Genomic DNA, 15,948 nt, shown 5'->3' with positions numbered 1-15,948 from the left:
ACAGTCTCCACTCCCTCACCTTGACAAATAAAACACCGGTGGAAATTTCCACATTCGCATTCATTTTTTAAAATGTCTTTCACCGTAATAAAAGTTTTTCCCCACTACTCCTGAAGGCAGCAGTTTACTGGGAGACAGGGCACTACGCAGGAATTACGTGTAGCGCCATGACGTTGAAAACCCGGTTTAAGTAATTGGATGCGCTTGGGTACGTGGTTTAAGCACCACCAGAGAGGGGGGCATGTGTTGATACAAACTGATCATCTTATTCTAGTGTTGGTGAGTTTACACGTTTATCAACAAGTCATTCATTTTTTTTAAATCAATTCTTAATTAAGCAACCTAGATGGGCTAATAATAACCTAATGAAGATAATGGTTGAGGAAGAAAGATAATAAGCGAATAAAACGGGGTTTGCCAGTGCAGCAGGTGCAGTAAAACGATGCCTCAGGACACATTTGAAGAGGTATGAATACACATCAAATAAACAAACATCACGTATAATTTCTGTCTATTGTTATCCAATCAACCCATTAACTCCATTATTCTTTCTCAAACACAGCCAAATGGTTTGAGGCAGCTGTTACCTGTTTGTTTGCTTAGAGCTGAAAGACCATGTCCAAACAAAGGCCAAAATTCAGTGACCAGAGCAGAGACAAAACCTTCAGCTGGACAGCATCAGTTTAAGTGACTACTCGTAACATGTACTTGTAGATAATTCTTCCTAGTGAATATCAACACTGAGTATGAATTTTGTGAAAATAAAATGAGTCATTTATCCTGTAGGAAACATCTATCATTTAATTTTAAGGAACAAAAGGTGAATTTTAATGCACCACATCTTATCCACACAAAACATACTACAAAATGTGACTCATTTTGCGGTATAATGTTTTTCCATTGCTCGTCAGCATCCCCACTCTCGTTATCATAAATGTCATCATTCTTGTCATGGTGGTATTCTGTGGCAGCTGTTACCATCTGGCACAAAAGGTTTCAATGTCTATCTCACATTCGGTGTGTTTACCATACAAGTACATAAGCATTTTGTTTTCTGCTTTTTGGACACAATTAATCCTCATATTTCTTCCCTGGAAGAATATGTCATAGGAAAAACTTACTTACTTACTTACTGAAGTAGAATACAATGAAATATAGTTTTACAGTCAAATTCTTCAGCACTTTGAGCATTCAAGTTGTGTTTGAGTGCCAAGTTCAAGACTTGATTATACTTTAATAGAATAAAAAATGTATTCCTTTTAAATGTCATTTAAAATTATGTTCTCATAGATGAAAATGATTCCAAAGAAAAAGTGTTTTTGTCTTATATAGCATTTTGTCTGAAGAGTGCAGCAATTAAACTGTACAGTTGTTTCCAACTACAGTTACAATGCAGAGTAAATTACAGAAGTAAAAAGGGGAAAATTGTCAGTTTGAATTTATTGATGAGACTGCCTCAGCTCACAGTCAGAAACCGAATACAGAGAAGATGTGTAACAGAAACCAGAGACTTGTCGTGCATCTCTTTTGGCACTTTTTGAGCTATAGCCATTAATCAACAGAAACCTTAGAAAACAGAACAAAATTAAATAGCAAGAAAAATAATAAAAAACAATCCCCTACTTCTTGTCCATGGTCCTTTTTCTCTGTGTGAACAGTAACGTACACAGTCCTGAGGTATACGGGTTGGCAGTGCCTCATACAGGCTTAACACAAAAATAAAATGTCATGTTGGATTAAGACTCAAAATAAACTCAGCAGCATCAGGAAAAGGCCCACTGTACAAACATCAAAGAAAACACACCGTGGCACAAAAAGTGCTAACCCCACACAAACTTCAGCTCACATTTCACGTACAACAAAGACAAAACACATGCAGTGATTTATAGTGAGAATAAAACGAGTGAATGTGAACAAACCGATTAAAGAGTTACTCTATTCTCATTTGTTGCATAAAATTATTACACATAATAATGCCCAAAAAACTATTTTGTTTGTGTAGAGTGCGAGTGACAGAAAGATGAATAAATCTGAAGTCTTAAGTCTTGACAAAAGAAACAACAAAACTGGATCAAAAGTGCATCCAAGAAATTTGTGGAGTACAACTGTATTAGTCATATTTTGGAAACAATGTGCATGATCCAATTAGCCTTTACAGTGAAACAGTTAGCATTTTGAATGATGCTTCTGCAGTACTCCAGCAATCCTACCAGACATCAGTATTACAACATACACACACACACACACACACACAAATGCAATGACAGGCTGAATTGGTAATTTCTGCTTGAATCTGCCACAGATGACCAGAGACAGCAGACCAACCTGTGATGCTGCATCTGGAGTTAACCAGAGTTACTGTGCATGTAGACTTTAGTTGCAAAAAAAACAGCTTTGGTGATTTTTGCAATGTTTTTAAGATGACATATTAATTACAACTCAACAATGATTACACAGTTATTTATCGGTGCAGAAAAAAAAGTAGCTAAAAAAAATCCAAACTGAATATCAAAAGGTTCATGGTGATCAATCTAACAGACTTTTCATTCTTTATTTCTTGGATGATGAATTTGTAAAGATTGGAGGGTTCCATCTAATAGCAATGATGTTTCAGCTGAGATGCTTTCTTGGGTATTATAGTTATTACACACCTTTGCACACACACGCACACACTCACACACATATTAGCAAAAAAAGGAAATGCAGAACACACTCACACACACACAAATGTCTCATCAAATGGGTCAACCTAGCAAACTGCATTCACTCTTGAAATTCCCTGAAGTTGCTTCCTATTAAAAAGTAAAATAAACTTTCCAAATTGGCCCCAGCTCTTCTACTTCATCTACCAACATTATATTACTGAGGCCATGGTAGCTAACACCACCTACTGGCCAGTAATTCATCATTACTAAATATTTAACAGTACTTGTTGATGTAAAAGGTGCAGTCTAGATTGAAAACAAACAGCATTGCATAAAAACATAGCGGAGTACATTTTTGTTGCCTTATCTCCTCTAAGATGAGGTAATTTTAAATTCTAGTTAATAATCTATGTCAATATCATCACGTACACCTTCTATGTACCTACAGTAGCAATACTACAGGCTAGGTTTAGGTAGCACCAACCCAGCCATCTCATCCTACAGTTTTTGGCCATTAACTACCTAGTCTAGTCACATGAGATCATAACAGCCCTCATTTTCTGCACCACACAGAATAAGAGCTACACTTGACTGTCTGTCTAATAAATATAGAGCCGTCTTTATGTTTCAAAGTCAAGGCAGGATGTGAGTGTGGCCATTGCAGTGCTTGATCCTCCTCCATCGGCTGTAAACATGCAGGCTGGGTCAGTCAGGGCTCCTTGTAGGGCAGTGAGGGGCTCTGAGGCACATGCCATTCAGAAACTGACGAGGGATCAGTGTTAAGAAATTTGGCTGCTTCGTGATCTGCAGCAGTCAAGGATTTGTGTTTGGTCCAGAGTTTGGGGTTTGAGATGAATCTGCCGAACATGGTTCAGTTCTGTCGTTCTCTGTTGCCTTTGCACAAAACTTCTGCTGCTGCTGCGATTGTCGTTCTTCTCCAAGCTCCTCTTCCTGAAGCAGCACTTCGTCTTTCTCCAAGACAAACTCCAGGGTGGGCCCTCTGGCTGCTCCTTCCTCCAGCTCCCCCTCCTCTGCCAGGCGGAGTTTGATGTTCATGCCGACATGTTTTTCTGTCTTATCTGGACAATGTGGAAGAGAGCCAATTACATGTAAAATCAGTATGAGAGCAGAGAGAAGTATTACATCTGAGAGAGTAACTAAGATTTGACCTGGATGTAATTTTGTTTTTAGCTCAAACTGCAGTTCAACTTCTCAATAATCAGAGTATTTTTGAATGCTGAAATCGAGCTGTGAGACACATCATTTGCCCCAGTGTCATCAAAATTGGATCAAGGCATCAGAGATTTTGTATCTGACATACAGTAGATGAGTAATACAATGTTGGAATGCTCTGCCATGAGCTGGTCGGGGCTCAGTAGACCAGAAATCAAAAACTCAAAATGCCAGATCAGTGGTGAGATGCATTAGTGCCTAAAGTTTTGATCACCCATAGTCAGTGCTATGTTAACAAATCCAGAACAGAATTGCAGATGGGGTGTAATTTTTAAACACTTGAAAGATCCACAACACAGACCAACATTTTGTGAAAATGCCTAAGATACTGTGTGTAAGAGATGGACAAAATGCAATACGCCACTTCCCAGACTTTATCACGGAAAGTCATCGCCATGGTCTAAGAAATTGTTAGTGTATTTTTCTTGTCAACAAATTCCAAGAGAGGACCAAAACTCAAATATGAATTGATCCATCTAACAACTGCTGCCTTTATAACTGGATTCATTTTGAGTAAATCCCACATATACAGTCATGCTGTCTTTAATACTCACTACTGCATGCAATCAACAGCCGGAAGTAGTCCCCAGCAAATACAGATTTTACTCCTATTTAAAAAAAAAAATACAGTGCCCAGCTGTTTTAGGAAACTATATAATGTAACTATGTATTTGTGACCCGTTTTTAAAAGATGTAGGTCTTCAGCGGAAAAGTATTGAAAGATGGTCGGTTGGTTTTAGTCTTGTAATGGGATTTTTTGGCAATAACAACAATATGGTATATCACATATATAGAAAATCCTTTAAATCTGTCTCTTCCTGGTTCTCACCATGTCCCAGCTGCCTCTCCTTGGGCAGCAGTAGCACATCCACATTGTGATGCTCCTCCAGGGCAGCTGTGAGCACTGCACCCTCACGGCTGAACAGGAAGACCAGCGCTAGGGTGATGTCTTCAGTGGAGTCTCCATCGCCAACCATCTGAAAGAGGGGAGTTTCCTCGCTATTACTTCCCTCACGGTGGTCTGAAAAAGACAATAAGGGAATAGTTAGAATCAATTCATTTCTGTGAGGTCCACTCTTCATAGTATTTGGCAGGTATTCTAAACTCTGCATATTGAGCAGCATTTTGATTTCAGCTCCTCACCTATAAAGATGACTCCTATGGCTCCGGCCTCCTGTAGCCGACGAGCCTTTGCAGCAAACATGCAGTCACCACGCAATGCCAGAGCGATCCGGCCTTTAAGCTCCACTGTGTTATCTATTGGCCCACAGGCAGTATAGGGGGAGGCTTTCACTATGCTGCCCTTCACCTGTGGCACAAGAGTTTGAGTGTGTTATTGTAAATTATTGTGTATCTTAAATAGAGGGAGATAAAGTGAATCGCAGGTTAAACAGAACAGGTAACATTTGTACAGTTCGGGAAGAAATTTGTAATGTTTTTGTAGGAGTAAATATTTTGGCCAGGGCTAATTATATTGTTTGTTAAAGTTCATCTTTTTTAATCACTCCACTGAAAAGTAAGTGATTTCATAACATCATTTAACATCACCTGTTTCTACAGCAGTAAGATATATGATTTGTTTACAAGCCTTGATATTGACACTATTTACCATATGACTGTCACACTGGAAACTCACCCCGTGCTCCTGTTTGGAAAGGTCCATTCCAAACTTAGCAGGTCCCGCTGTGAGGACTGTCCGACCCAGAAATGGGGGAGATATGAGCTGAACAACATGAGGCACCACCTCTTCCTCCTCTGCTGTCTGGCTTACCTCTGCCACAAGTTTTACCCGGTAGACTCCTTTGTGCTCCTGAAGGGATTCATATTTAGAAAACTGTATTGAAAACAGTGTATGTGGTAGTGTACAGTAACCTACACTCCAGGCATTTTTACCATTAAAGCAGTGCATTCATTACCTTGACCCAATTTTCACCCAATTAACTTTGCTATTAACCCAATCCTTACAAACCTTTTAGAAAAGCGGAATTAGATTGGTAACCCATTTGCTGTGTCTCCAGAGGAGACATGCTTACGGCTGAAGTAAATACAGAGCATAGCATAGCTGATAAGATTATCAAGAAATCTGTTAGATTTTCTAAATCGATGCAGCTCAAAGCCCTGTTATTTGTATAATCTGAAATATATAATTGGTTCCACAGCAGGTTGTATAATTAACCTGATAGCTCCATTGAAGCACACTGACAGCATAAAAATGTACAGTTCAATTTGCTTGAGTGCATCACTGAAGCCAAATGGATCAAATAAGGTCCTACATGAGGTACATTAAGTACATTACATTAAGTAGATAAATAGAGGCACAATAGTGTTTGACTGATTTGGCCATCTGCTTTAAAATCATATGTCATAATAACATGCATTTCCTATATCTTTTTAAATATCTGCAACTCCATTACACATTTTAGTGACTGGATACTACACGCTACTTAACAGAAACATCCTGCATTGCATTATACAAAACAAAAGTTTGGTGTGAGGACTCAATTCTAAAGGGTTTTCAGTTAAATACGTCAATGGGACCATGCTGTGGCTTAGTAAATTTATTATAATTATTTAGACTTACTTGCCTACAGTTATGGGTCACTTTAAACAGATAAACGTGGGGAAGACAGGCAGAACGTCAGGTTGTGAGATTAATACAAAAATACCTTCAGATTTCCAGTGTCCCCCGCTGCGAGCTCATTCAGTGGAGTGAGAGAAATGCCCATGCTTTTCAAAAACTCCACTGGTTCCATGCCATTATCGTGGAGTGGTAGTTCAATTTCCCTGTAAAGTGCAAACAAACACAGGTTAAAACTCAAAATAATAATGGATAGCAGGTTTCACCAGTGATTTCACTATAAAATCAAAAACTGCTTGCAACTGGACGCACCTGACAGGTAAGGGGCGGAAGGCTCGTCCCACCCCAGTGAGGTACTTGTAGCTGTCCCGGATGGTTTTTGCAAATGAAGGGTTGTTGGGAAACAACGTCTCTGTGCTGGGGCAGGAATGTGTGAACAGATCTTCTTCTTGAGAAACAGGAACAGTCTCCTAGAGAACATGACCCACAGTTAAACAAAACTTATAAGCTCTTACACTTTACATATTAAAGGGTCAAGTTTGCATTTTAACTGTGCACTACATCTACAGCACTGTCATAAAAACCAAATGAATGATGAAGTCTCCATAATGTAATCCCACACAGAATTACAACATTTACTTCTAATACACAATAATATAAAGTATAAATTATGGCAATAATAATTAATAATTGCATTATATAAAGTAGTGTCATAAACTAAATGAACAAATAATTGTTTTATACAAAGTTAAATTACTCTTGTCATGTTTGTTGGAAGTATCAGCTTGCATCAATTAGAGATTCAAAATCAAAAACTGTACTATAATGTGTGTACCTGTGTTAGTGATGAAGCAAGAGCTCTCACCGTAATGTTGCCTTTACAGGGCGGCTTGGTGGTAGAGAGAGAGACGGGGAGGAGGTGAGCCTCTGTGGTGAAGATGTAGTCATCAATATCGATGGGCAGCTGGCTCTTCTCCGAAAACAGCAGGTACAGGTATTTAAACATCTCTGCCAGAAAGAAGGAGTCCATCCTACACACACATAACATGCATATACATACATACACATACATAGAATTACAATTTATTATTAAAATGCATTTCAGTAGTCCACACCTTTTCAGGTAATTTTAAACATGTTTGTAATGGTATTTCTCTCACATGATACCTGTCTTCATGTGCCCCAGTGCGGACATCTTGCACAGCAGCAAACCCGCAAGGCACCCTGGCGTAGGCATTGAGCTTTTCCACAATGGACTGTCCCACTCTGAGGTAGTAGGGGTCACCAGTGGCCTGCAAAAAATAAAATATAATCTTGACCATATCTCTGTGTGATGGAAATCTTGTGAGCTGGATGAAGGAGTTTTCAGGAGACATCAATGTCTAAATCAGAAATATTAATTGTTGCTCGAAGCACCGAGGGGATAGATAATGAACAATTACAAATGTTAACAGGTTAACTAGTGTAACGCCACCCCAAATCTGAAGCTGTCCTCTAGACAGGGCATTTATAAACCCCCAAGTTGTCACATGGCTCAAACTCGCCTGTTATCAACTATATTCCCCAATCAGGCTATTCCATATCTCTCACATACTCATGTTAAACTTCTAGAGGACACTTAAACCCAAGTCTTACCAAACTCATGTTGAGGATCTTCCTTTACTTTTCTCTTAGTATGCACACTATTTGTCTCTGGGACTATAGGTGCCTCAAAATTTGTATCTTCCAATACTCACTATCAATAAGAGGCCTGCTTGGTTACTGTGGCAACTGCAGATGATAGTGGAGCAGCTGCACATTCACAAGGCTAGAGATAAACAATGGGCTATGGTGCCCTGTGACTGACCTTGTGTGTATACACTTACAGACTAACTGAAAAATTCCTTCCCTCAGTCTGACATGGTACTTATTGTTTGCTATGAAAAAGACTTGTGTATCCACTGATGAGTCAAAACTTCATGGCCACCCCTGCCTAATATGCTGCTGGTTTTTCACATGCCACCAAAACAACATCCAACACGGTGACTACGAGAACGGTTTACTTACCATCTAATATATCTCAAACCTTGACATGCACCATTGTTATGATATAATAAATGTTATTAACTATATAATGTTTTGGCTCATTGGTGTACAGTACAAGAGTGAAGTAGTTTCATTAGTTGGCTTACTTCTAACAGACCTGAGCCTTCTTAATTACAAGATTATTGTAGTTTATTTCTGTCTGTGACACGGTCCAGTCAGCTTTTTTCACCTTATAGAGGTAGTAGGTGCTTTCTGCAAACTCTGGTCTCAGTAGGTGTTGGCCCCAATGAACTCTGAACTCTGTAGTGAAAGCCTGCAGGGAGATTCACCAAAGAAAGAGACAGTTAGTGACACTGGCTTCCTCTAAAAATATTTTCATATTTTACATGGATGAATAGTTTTCACAAAGACGAAGCCACAAAACAGTTCCACTTATTTCTCAAAGTTGCATTTGTTACAGCTGCTGCACAACTACAGTATTTGTTAATTCTGTGGTTTTAAATGGATATTACACACCAACTTTAAAATAAATGTGTCATAACCTGAAATATGCTGGTTATATGGATATAACTATATATTTAGTGAGATAATAGAATTTTTTTTCCTACTGGTTATAATGATAAATTACCTCAGTTTGTCACATATTTATTTCAGTGAATTCAGTAAAATAGGCAATAAGAGACATTCTGATCTGAGTCATATAACAAATAAGAATTCTATTGGTTAAAATTATGTTTACCATGATATAAGATATTATCCATCTTTCCCACTAATATTGATTATTAGAGCGAAAAGAGCAGAGATTGTTTACCTCCGGAAGAAATTTGTGCTGTTTGGTGACTTGGTAAAGCATCTCATGAGTCTCAATAGCTGGTTTCAGATCTCCTCTTAAAACCTGTGAAAAAAATAAATAAAATGTCACTCCAGCAACACGCACGCAACAATTTTCTAATTAAATTAAATAACTAGCACTTGTCGACACCTCTCTGCTATCACCTTCTACAGTGCTGCTTCAATGGGGGTAAATGTGATTAATCGAGTGTATCTTAAGACAGGATACCTGACCTGTAAGCCAGGGAAGAACGCCAAGAGAGAGTCCATCCAGCTGCGCACGCTCACAGTGGGGTTGTGCATGTGTACATTGAGCAGCAGGGGAGGCTGACTGATGTACTTCATAATGGCACTGTAGTGCTGTCATAGACAAACATCATGAAAAATAGATTAGCAAACACTGAAAAATGTCTTCAATCCAAACAATAACAATATAAAAAAAAATCAATGGCAGGCTAATGATGTTGCAATATGGAGCAAGAATACTACAGGGGCCAAATGGATGGACTATAGACTTATAAACTACCAGTATATCGAGGGATACACCAATGGAGAACTTACAATGTTGAACCTCTCCAGAAAAACATTATCTCCTAGAAGAATGTAGGCCTTCATTAGATATTCATAGTATGAGTCGATACCTGCCCCAACTCCACTGTCTGCAAACACAGAAGTGAGAGAACAGTCAGATTACTGCAATGTGGTTCAAGGAGAGAGCTGTGCATGTATGTATTGTATGTGTATTTCTGAACTATCAGTATTCTGTATTGGTTCACTGTCTGTGTGAGCACAGCTGTGATTTCTTCCCTTTCCTTTACCAAAGTTTTGACAATTTTACATTATGCACATGTGTGTGTTTAAATTGCCTCACCCCTGCGGACCCATTCTCCGTTATGGATATTGATGACAGTCCCCACCAAATCACTTCCTCTCTGTCTCCTGTCCCAGAGGACATCCATAGCCTTCCTTGCATGCTCCTGTAAAACAGTGAATATTATGTCCCTAAAATCTTTTTGGTAAAAACAGGTACATCATTCACGTGTGTTTTCATCTTTCAAAAACTGAAATCAGCCATAGCCAGCTAAAGTTGTAACAAAATGAATATTGTACTGTGTTCTTATATTAGATATCATTAATTTAAGATTAAGCGTGTATTAGAAAATCAATAAACATTAAAAAAGCCTAATCTTCTAGAGAGGCAGAGGGAGGTAATACCTCAAACACAGACTCTCCTGACATTCTGCTGAGGGCAGCAAACTCCAGGATCATTGTTCCTGCACAGGCCGTGCAGGTGTCTGATTCAGTGCCTGTGCGTGAAAGTGGGTTCAGGACTCCATACCGAAGATTCACCTGATAAACCAAAAAAGAGAAATTAATATTGTTACTTCACTTAGCTCAAATTATTTTTAGTCAGTTACTAAAATTAGAAATATCTTCTTCATTAGTCTCTCTGTGGTGAGTGTGAGGAATTGTTCTCAATCAATGCAATGAGTCAAATGTCAGCGTCATCCATAATAAGGTCTGATAACAGGCTGTTTGCTCCATCTGCAAAATCAAGACCTAAAATAAGATCCTGTGATATTTAACAATACAATACGGAGTACCTTAGGGTAGGGAAGGCCACTTGTGGTGTTGAAGGCAGGCAGTAATCGATGCCCCAGTTCTTTGGCCATGTGTAGAAGCTCATCTTGATACCACTGCATCCTGTCCCCCCGCTGACGGAGCAGGTCAGCCATCACGTGGGCACCCAAAAGCCCTCTGGGACAATTACATGAAGGAAGAAAAGAAATCTTCTTTTCAAAATACAAAATTAAGTAGAAAGGTCAGGGTTCTTTATACAGCAGTAACAGTAATATGCTATATTGATGTGGAATAATTCTACATTCAGAATAATTCAAAAATTCAAAACCTTCCACATCAATCAGATTTAGTTATTAAGACTATTCTATTTAAAAAAAGACCATACATATATATATATATATATATATATATATATACACAGTAGAAAAGTAAATTCATTTCAGACATGTTACACACCCCAAAACTCTGATGTTGGTCTCAAACACAGACACCACCACATCATTGTCCAGGCGCACATCCTTCACAGCCTTCCTCACTGCGTCCTCAAACTCGTCTAGCTTGTTTAACACCTGGTCACACACAAACAGACAAGAATTAATACATTTACTGTTAAAAAGGAAAAAAAAAACACATTGTGGGAGGCTCAAAAACAAAAGCAGAGAAAACTGCTTTCATGCTAGTGAACATGAAAAGCAAGTACTCACCACCAGGGTATCAAGGGTATCAATCAATGTGAGAGAGAACCTACAGAGAAGGAGGAAGAAATGTTATGAAGCACAGCAGAGTGGAGCTGGTGTCCCACTTTACCACTGATCCAGTTTAATTTGTAATGAACCACTGACTGTTAAATGTCAGCTCTGTTGCATTTGCAGAGAAATTGCATTGCGCAACATGTGTAGTACATAAATGTATGTACTGTACTGTAAATCCATAATTTATTTCCTTCTTGTAAATTTCACTATAAAAGACTTAAATTGGCATCAACTTCATGTATTCCTGAAAAAATAGGGCATCTGCTCCATGTCAGATTCAATCTGTTTGGAAGAGAATAGTATTGCGTAAGCAGTCATTAGTCAGTCCCTGTCTTATTTGAAGATGCAGAATGTTTTCCATGAAGAGATGACATCGCACAAATATCACCATTTATATTCCTACATTCGCCCTACATATTTGCTCAATGTTTAATTTATAGTAGCCTGTATCATGGCCAGTAACAAAAAACACAAAGATGCTCCAATCTACACAACTTTAGATGATAAGTTTAAATCAGGGTGTACTACAATTAAAATGGGAAGGTGGATACAAATTACAAAAAAAATGCCCAGGCCTGCTTTTCTGGTTAGTTTTAACATTCAGCAATTCAGGTGTTTAACAAACAACTGTTGCACAGCTCTATGAAGGAATGCTGTAAAGACACACACCCCTTCAAACTAGTTAAACTTAAAGGACAGATAATGGCTTCGGTCTGAACTAATGCCAACTGATGGATTAAATATACATGGCTTTGTTTGCTTGAGGGAATTTAACTGTTGAGGCTGAATTAACCTCACTGGATCCTTTTAGACTCCAGATGCCAGTGGATGATGAACTTACTTTCCCAAGGAGTCATCTATGTCGCCTCTGTTGGGCTCCAGGCCACGTACTCTCCCCCTGCAGCTTAGAGGCATTAGCTCGTCGGCTGGATAGGCATATTTCTGCAACACAACCAATAGTAACAGTGTTCAGGCTTCATTTAACAGTCTACAGAAAAGGCGTCATTAAGCAAAGATGGCTGGAGGGTTGAAAATTCTCTCGGAGGAAAAAAGAAATGAGCAGTCCAAAGCTTATGCAACTGCAGCATCAATAGTGAACAGTTTTTTGTTTCCCACACGCCATTCCCCTGATCCAATTTGCATCCCGTATTTCAATTAGTTACTAATAAATGACTTGAATGAAAATAATTAGGGTTCTGGGTACTGAGAACCAAAACTGAGACCTGACTTACAGGGACACACATGTACAGAAACTAAGTAAAAACCTCAATTCTAACTAAGGAAAGTAATTTGTTAAAGCATTTGTATGGCTATTATCTGCTAACAGCTGCTAACAGCTGGTAACTGATACCAAGGGTTTCTTTCATAGAAAACAGTACTTCATAATGGGGTAATCTCACCTCTTTGTCTACCATGTCCAACACTCAGTAACACCACTCTCTTCAACTAAAAATGATCTTTGTCACCAATGCTTCAATCTGCAATATCCCACTTTTAAACACTTCCACAGCTCTTGTTCTGAACTACCATCATCAGTTTCTTACCAATATTTTGTCTTTGCAACCTATAATACACTTGGCTTAGTTATAAGCTCCTTGCTGCGTCTCTCACTCTGCCAGGTCCAGTTTTGGACTTATACAGACCCAGGTCACATTAAAACTCTGGTCCACTGAATGAGTTGAGCCACCCATGACCTGATCACTTTTGGCTTACTTCACATGAAGAAAAGCCTGAATCCTGGATCACAGAATGTTCAGCTGGCATCTGTTGCACCTGGCTGTCACTGTAGCTGCAACCAAATCCTGCATGTTTCCTTTCTGCACAACCCTGCTAAATCTGATCCATATGCACTGAGGACTCTGTCCAGCCACTGATTCAAACTTGTCTTTACTGGAAGGCCCTGCTGAAGGCCACAAGCCAAAACGCTTCTTCTTGTGATACTTCTTTTCACGATTAAGTTGTTCTTTAGACTACAAGTGTTACTTGAGTTGTGACTGCTTCATCTTTCTTTTTAAACTTCCCTTCAGACAACTGAAACATGCAAATCTCAATATAGTGGTAATTGCAATTAGTAAATCCAAGTGAACACCTTACCATGTAACTGCCATAAGCGTGATCAAACATTTCAATAATCTGGTCCCTGCAAAAAGGGTAAAATATAAATTAATCAAATGAGAAAATGGCATATACTCTGTGATATTTTTCACAATATTGCAGAGACTTCTGCAATAAAAAAAATTACAAACAAACATAAACATTATGTATGTCTAAACGTTGCTCACCTGATAACAGTCTTCTCCTCTGATGTCATGCTCTGGCTCTCTTGACATTTCACCCAGCCAAGAAGACTGGTGATCAGTAGGGTCTTTAGCATCATCATCCCAGCGCCAGAACGGTGGTCCCAGCAAAGTTTATTTCTTATTCTCCTCGTGTAGTCTTGCCTCACGTTTAGCTTTAAAATGGACAAACAAGCTCCTGTCCTTTGTCCAACGCCCACTGATAATCAAACAGCCAAGCAGGCACAGATGTCCTCCTTTAGAACCCCACTATTCCTCATTTTCAACGGAGAGTCGGCTGTACAGTTCTGGCTAACGTCGACAGACGTTAGCTACCTCCCAGCTCCATTCCCATATCTCTACTTGGGTTGTTCTGTAGTCGATCCAGTCTTGTTACGACCACCGCATGCCACACAAAGAGCACTCCAGCTGACCGCTATCCATGTATACACATGTAAACAACAGAGGCAGCAAGCTACAACTTAGCCTCGATGAAGAATATCTGTCAACGTTATCCTGTAAATAAAAATAAGCACCGGCTAACCCCAAAAATGCTAACAGAACACTTTTTAAATCTAGAAACGGAAAGAGATATAAAGAAAATAAAAATGTAGTTACCAAATTGATGGCAGAGTGCGGCTAACCCTCGCTGGCCATCACAGTGCTGCGAGTATCCCTGTCGCCGCTAGCCAGCTAACAAGTTGCTAGCACAATGTCAGTCTTTAGCAGCGCCAGTTAGCTACAAGCTTACCTACATATAAAGTGTTAGCTAGATAAAGTTAGCTTAACACCTTCATCTGAAAACAAACGATTCACTTGCCGTGTAAAGTGACTGTCATACAGTTAAATGGTCGATGACACGTCCTCAAGTATCACGACCATACAGTACTCTATGACAGACGTCGAGTACCGAGCTGTCAAAGTACAGGCAGGATTTTTCGCCACCCGACCGGTTGTGCTGCTACTTCGTGAAATTTTTGCCCTGATGTAGGTTCTTAGGCAAACCTCACCTCCACGTACGCTAACAAGAAGATTCGTCTGTAACAAGTTCAACCCTTCAAGTGGTTTAGGGTTTTGTAACAGTTAGGTTAATGTAACTGGCGTCGGGTTGTTATCCAGGCAGGAGGGAGGTTCCCTTACAGTCGTTACTTAGTGCAAAATCATAATTCTACAGACACACGTCACAATGTAGGTGGAGTCAAGAAGGGTGTATAATACATAATACTAGAAAATGCAATCTCTGAAGAAATAGGGATTACCGCCTTCTTCTACACTGTAAATCCAAATTCGCTCAAAAATAAAATATGACATCGAAAATAAAACCTGAACTGAAAAAGGAAAACAATGGCTTTCAAAAACCTGTATTGAAAAAAAGTTGTTATTGGGTCAGCAAACGCATTGTGCATGTTATATTTGTCTAAATGTTTACACTCAATTAATATTATTTTGTATTTTCAACTAGATCACAATGAACCTGAAACATTTCATTCCCATACCCAGTGAAAAGTATCCATGCAGTTAAATTATTCACAAACCCTCATATCTTATCTGTCTGGTTCCTTGCCCAGAGGTCACTTCTGTAGTGTTTACAACCAGCCACAAGAGGGCCCTCTCCTCTCTGTCTTTCAGAACAAGTCATCATCACCTGGATTTTATGCATTTGTTTGTTAATAGACACTTGACTACAGGATATTTTTCCTATGGTGTATCAGTGACAGCACACACACAGGATGGATCTTCATGCCGCCCTGAAGATTTGCTTTGAGTCTCCTAGGGGTCAGTCCGGATCCTGCTGCCTTGGTTCCCTTTGATAACAGTCGTCTACGGTGTAGGATGCGGTGGTGAGCTGACACAGCTCTTGTACACATTTAGTTTTGCCTCGGGATGCTGAGTAGAGCTATCTCTGAATTTTGCTCTGTCTCAGTTGAGCACATCCATTTCATTATTTTTGAATAATTTCCCAATACACATCACACATCACATTTACAGGAGATCCTTTGTCCCTACTGCCACCAGGCTGTATAACA

General features: G+C 39.2%; 1 protein-coding gene across 5 annotated transcripts; it reads right to left on the bottom strand.

The window, feature by feature from the left end:
* Nucleotides 1-1,421: 1,421 nt before the first annotated feature.
* LOC111238930 (ER degradation-enhancing alpha-mannosidase-like protein 3) lies at nucleotides 1,422-15,035 on the bottom strand. 5 transcript variants are annotated; one of them, XM_022768656.1, is made up of 21 exons: nucleotides 14,540-15,035; nucleotides 13,928-14,357; nucleotides 13,740-13,785; nucleotides 12,487-12,587; nucleotides 11,598-11,637; nucleotides 11,350-11,462; nucleotides 10,917-11,070; nucleotides 10,528-10,662; nucleotides 10,184-10,289; nucleotides 9,874-9,971; nucleotides 9,547-9,672; nucleotides 9,293-9,376; nucleotides 8,711-8,794; nucleotides 7,624-7,748; nucleotides 7,292-7,487; nucleotides 6,769-6,926; nucleotides 6,545-6,662; nucleotides 5,515-5,688; nucleotides 5,022-5,187; nucleotides 4,708-4,899; nucleotides 1,422-3,724 (listed from the first exon to the last, which is right to left on the bottom strand). In XM_022768656.1, the coding sequence occupies exons 2-21, from the start codon at nucleotides 14,023-14,025 to the stop codon at nucleotides 3,459-3,461; spliced, it is 2,580 nt and encodes an 859-aa protein (XP_022624377.1). In that variant the 5' UTR covers nucleotides 14,026-14,357; nucleotides 14,540-15,035; the 3' UTR covers nucleotides 1,422-3,458. The 5 variants fall into 5 exon arrangements, with proteins under 5 accessions (XP_022624377.1, XP_022624381.1, XP_022624376.1 ...); XM_022768660.1 differs by having other exon boundaries at nucleotides 7,292-7,426; nucleotides 7,617-7,748; nucleotides 13,928-15,035; XM_022768655.1 differs by having other exon boundaries at nucleotides 13,928-15,035.
* Nucleotides 15,036-15,948: the final 913 nt, after the last annotated feature.

The sequence above is a fragment of the Seriola dumerili genome, unplaced genomic scaffold (assembly GCF_002260705.1).
Source record: "Seriola dumerili isolate Sdu_G_001 unplaced genomic scaffold, Sdu_1.0 BDQW01001815.1, whole genome shotgun sequence".
Taxonomy (NCBI): Eukaryota; Metazoa; Chordata; class Actinopteri; order Carangiformes; family Carangidae; genus Seriola; species Seriola dumerili.
The sequence above is the reverse complement of the archived record's forward strand: the minus strand, read 5'-3'. Positions and strand labels throughout refer to the sequence as shown.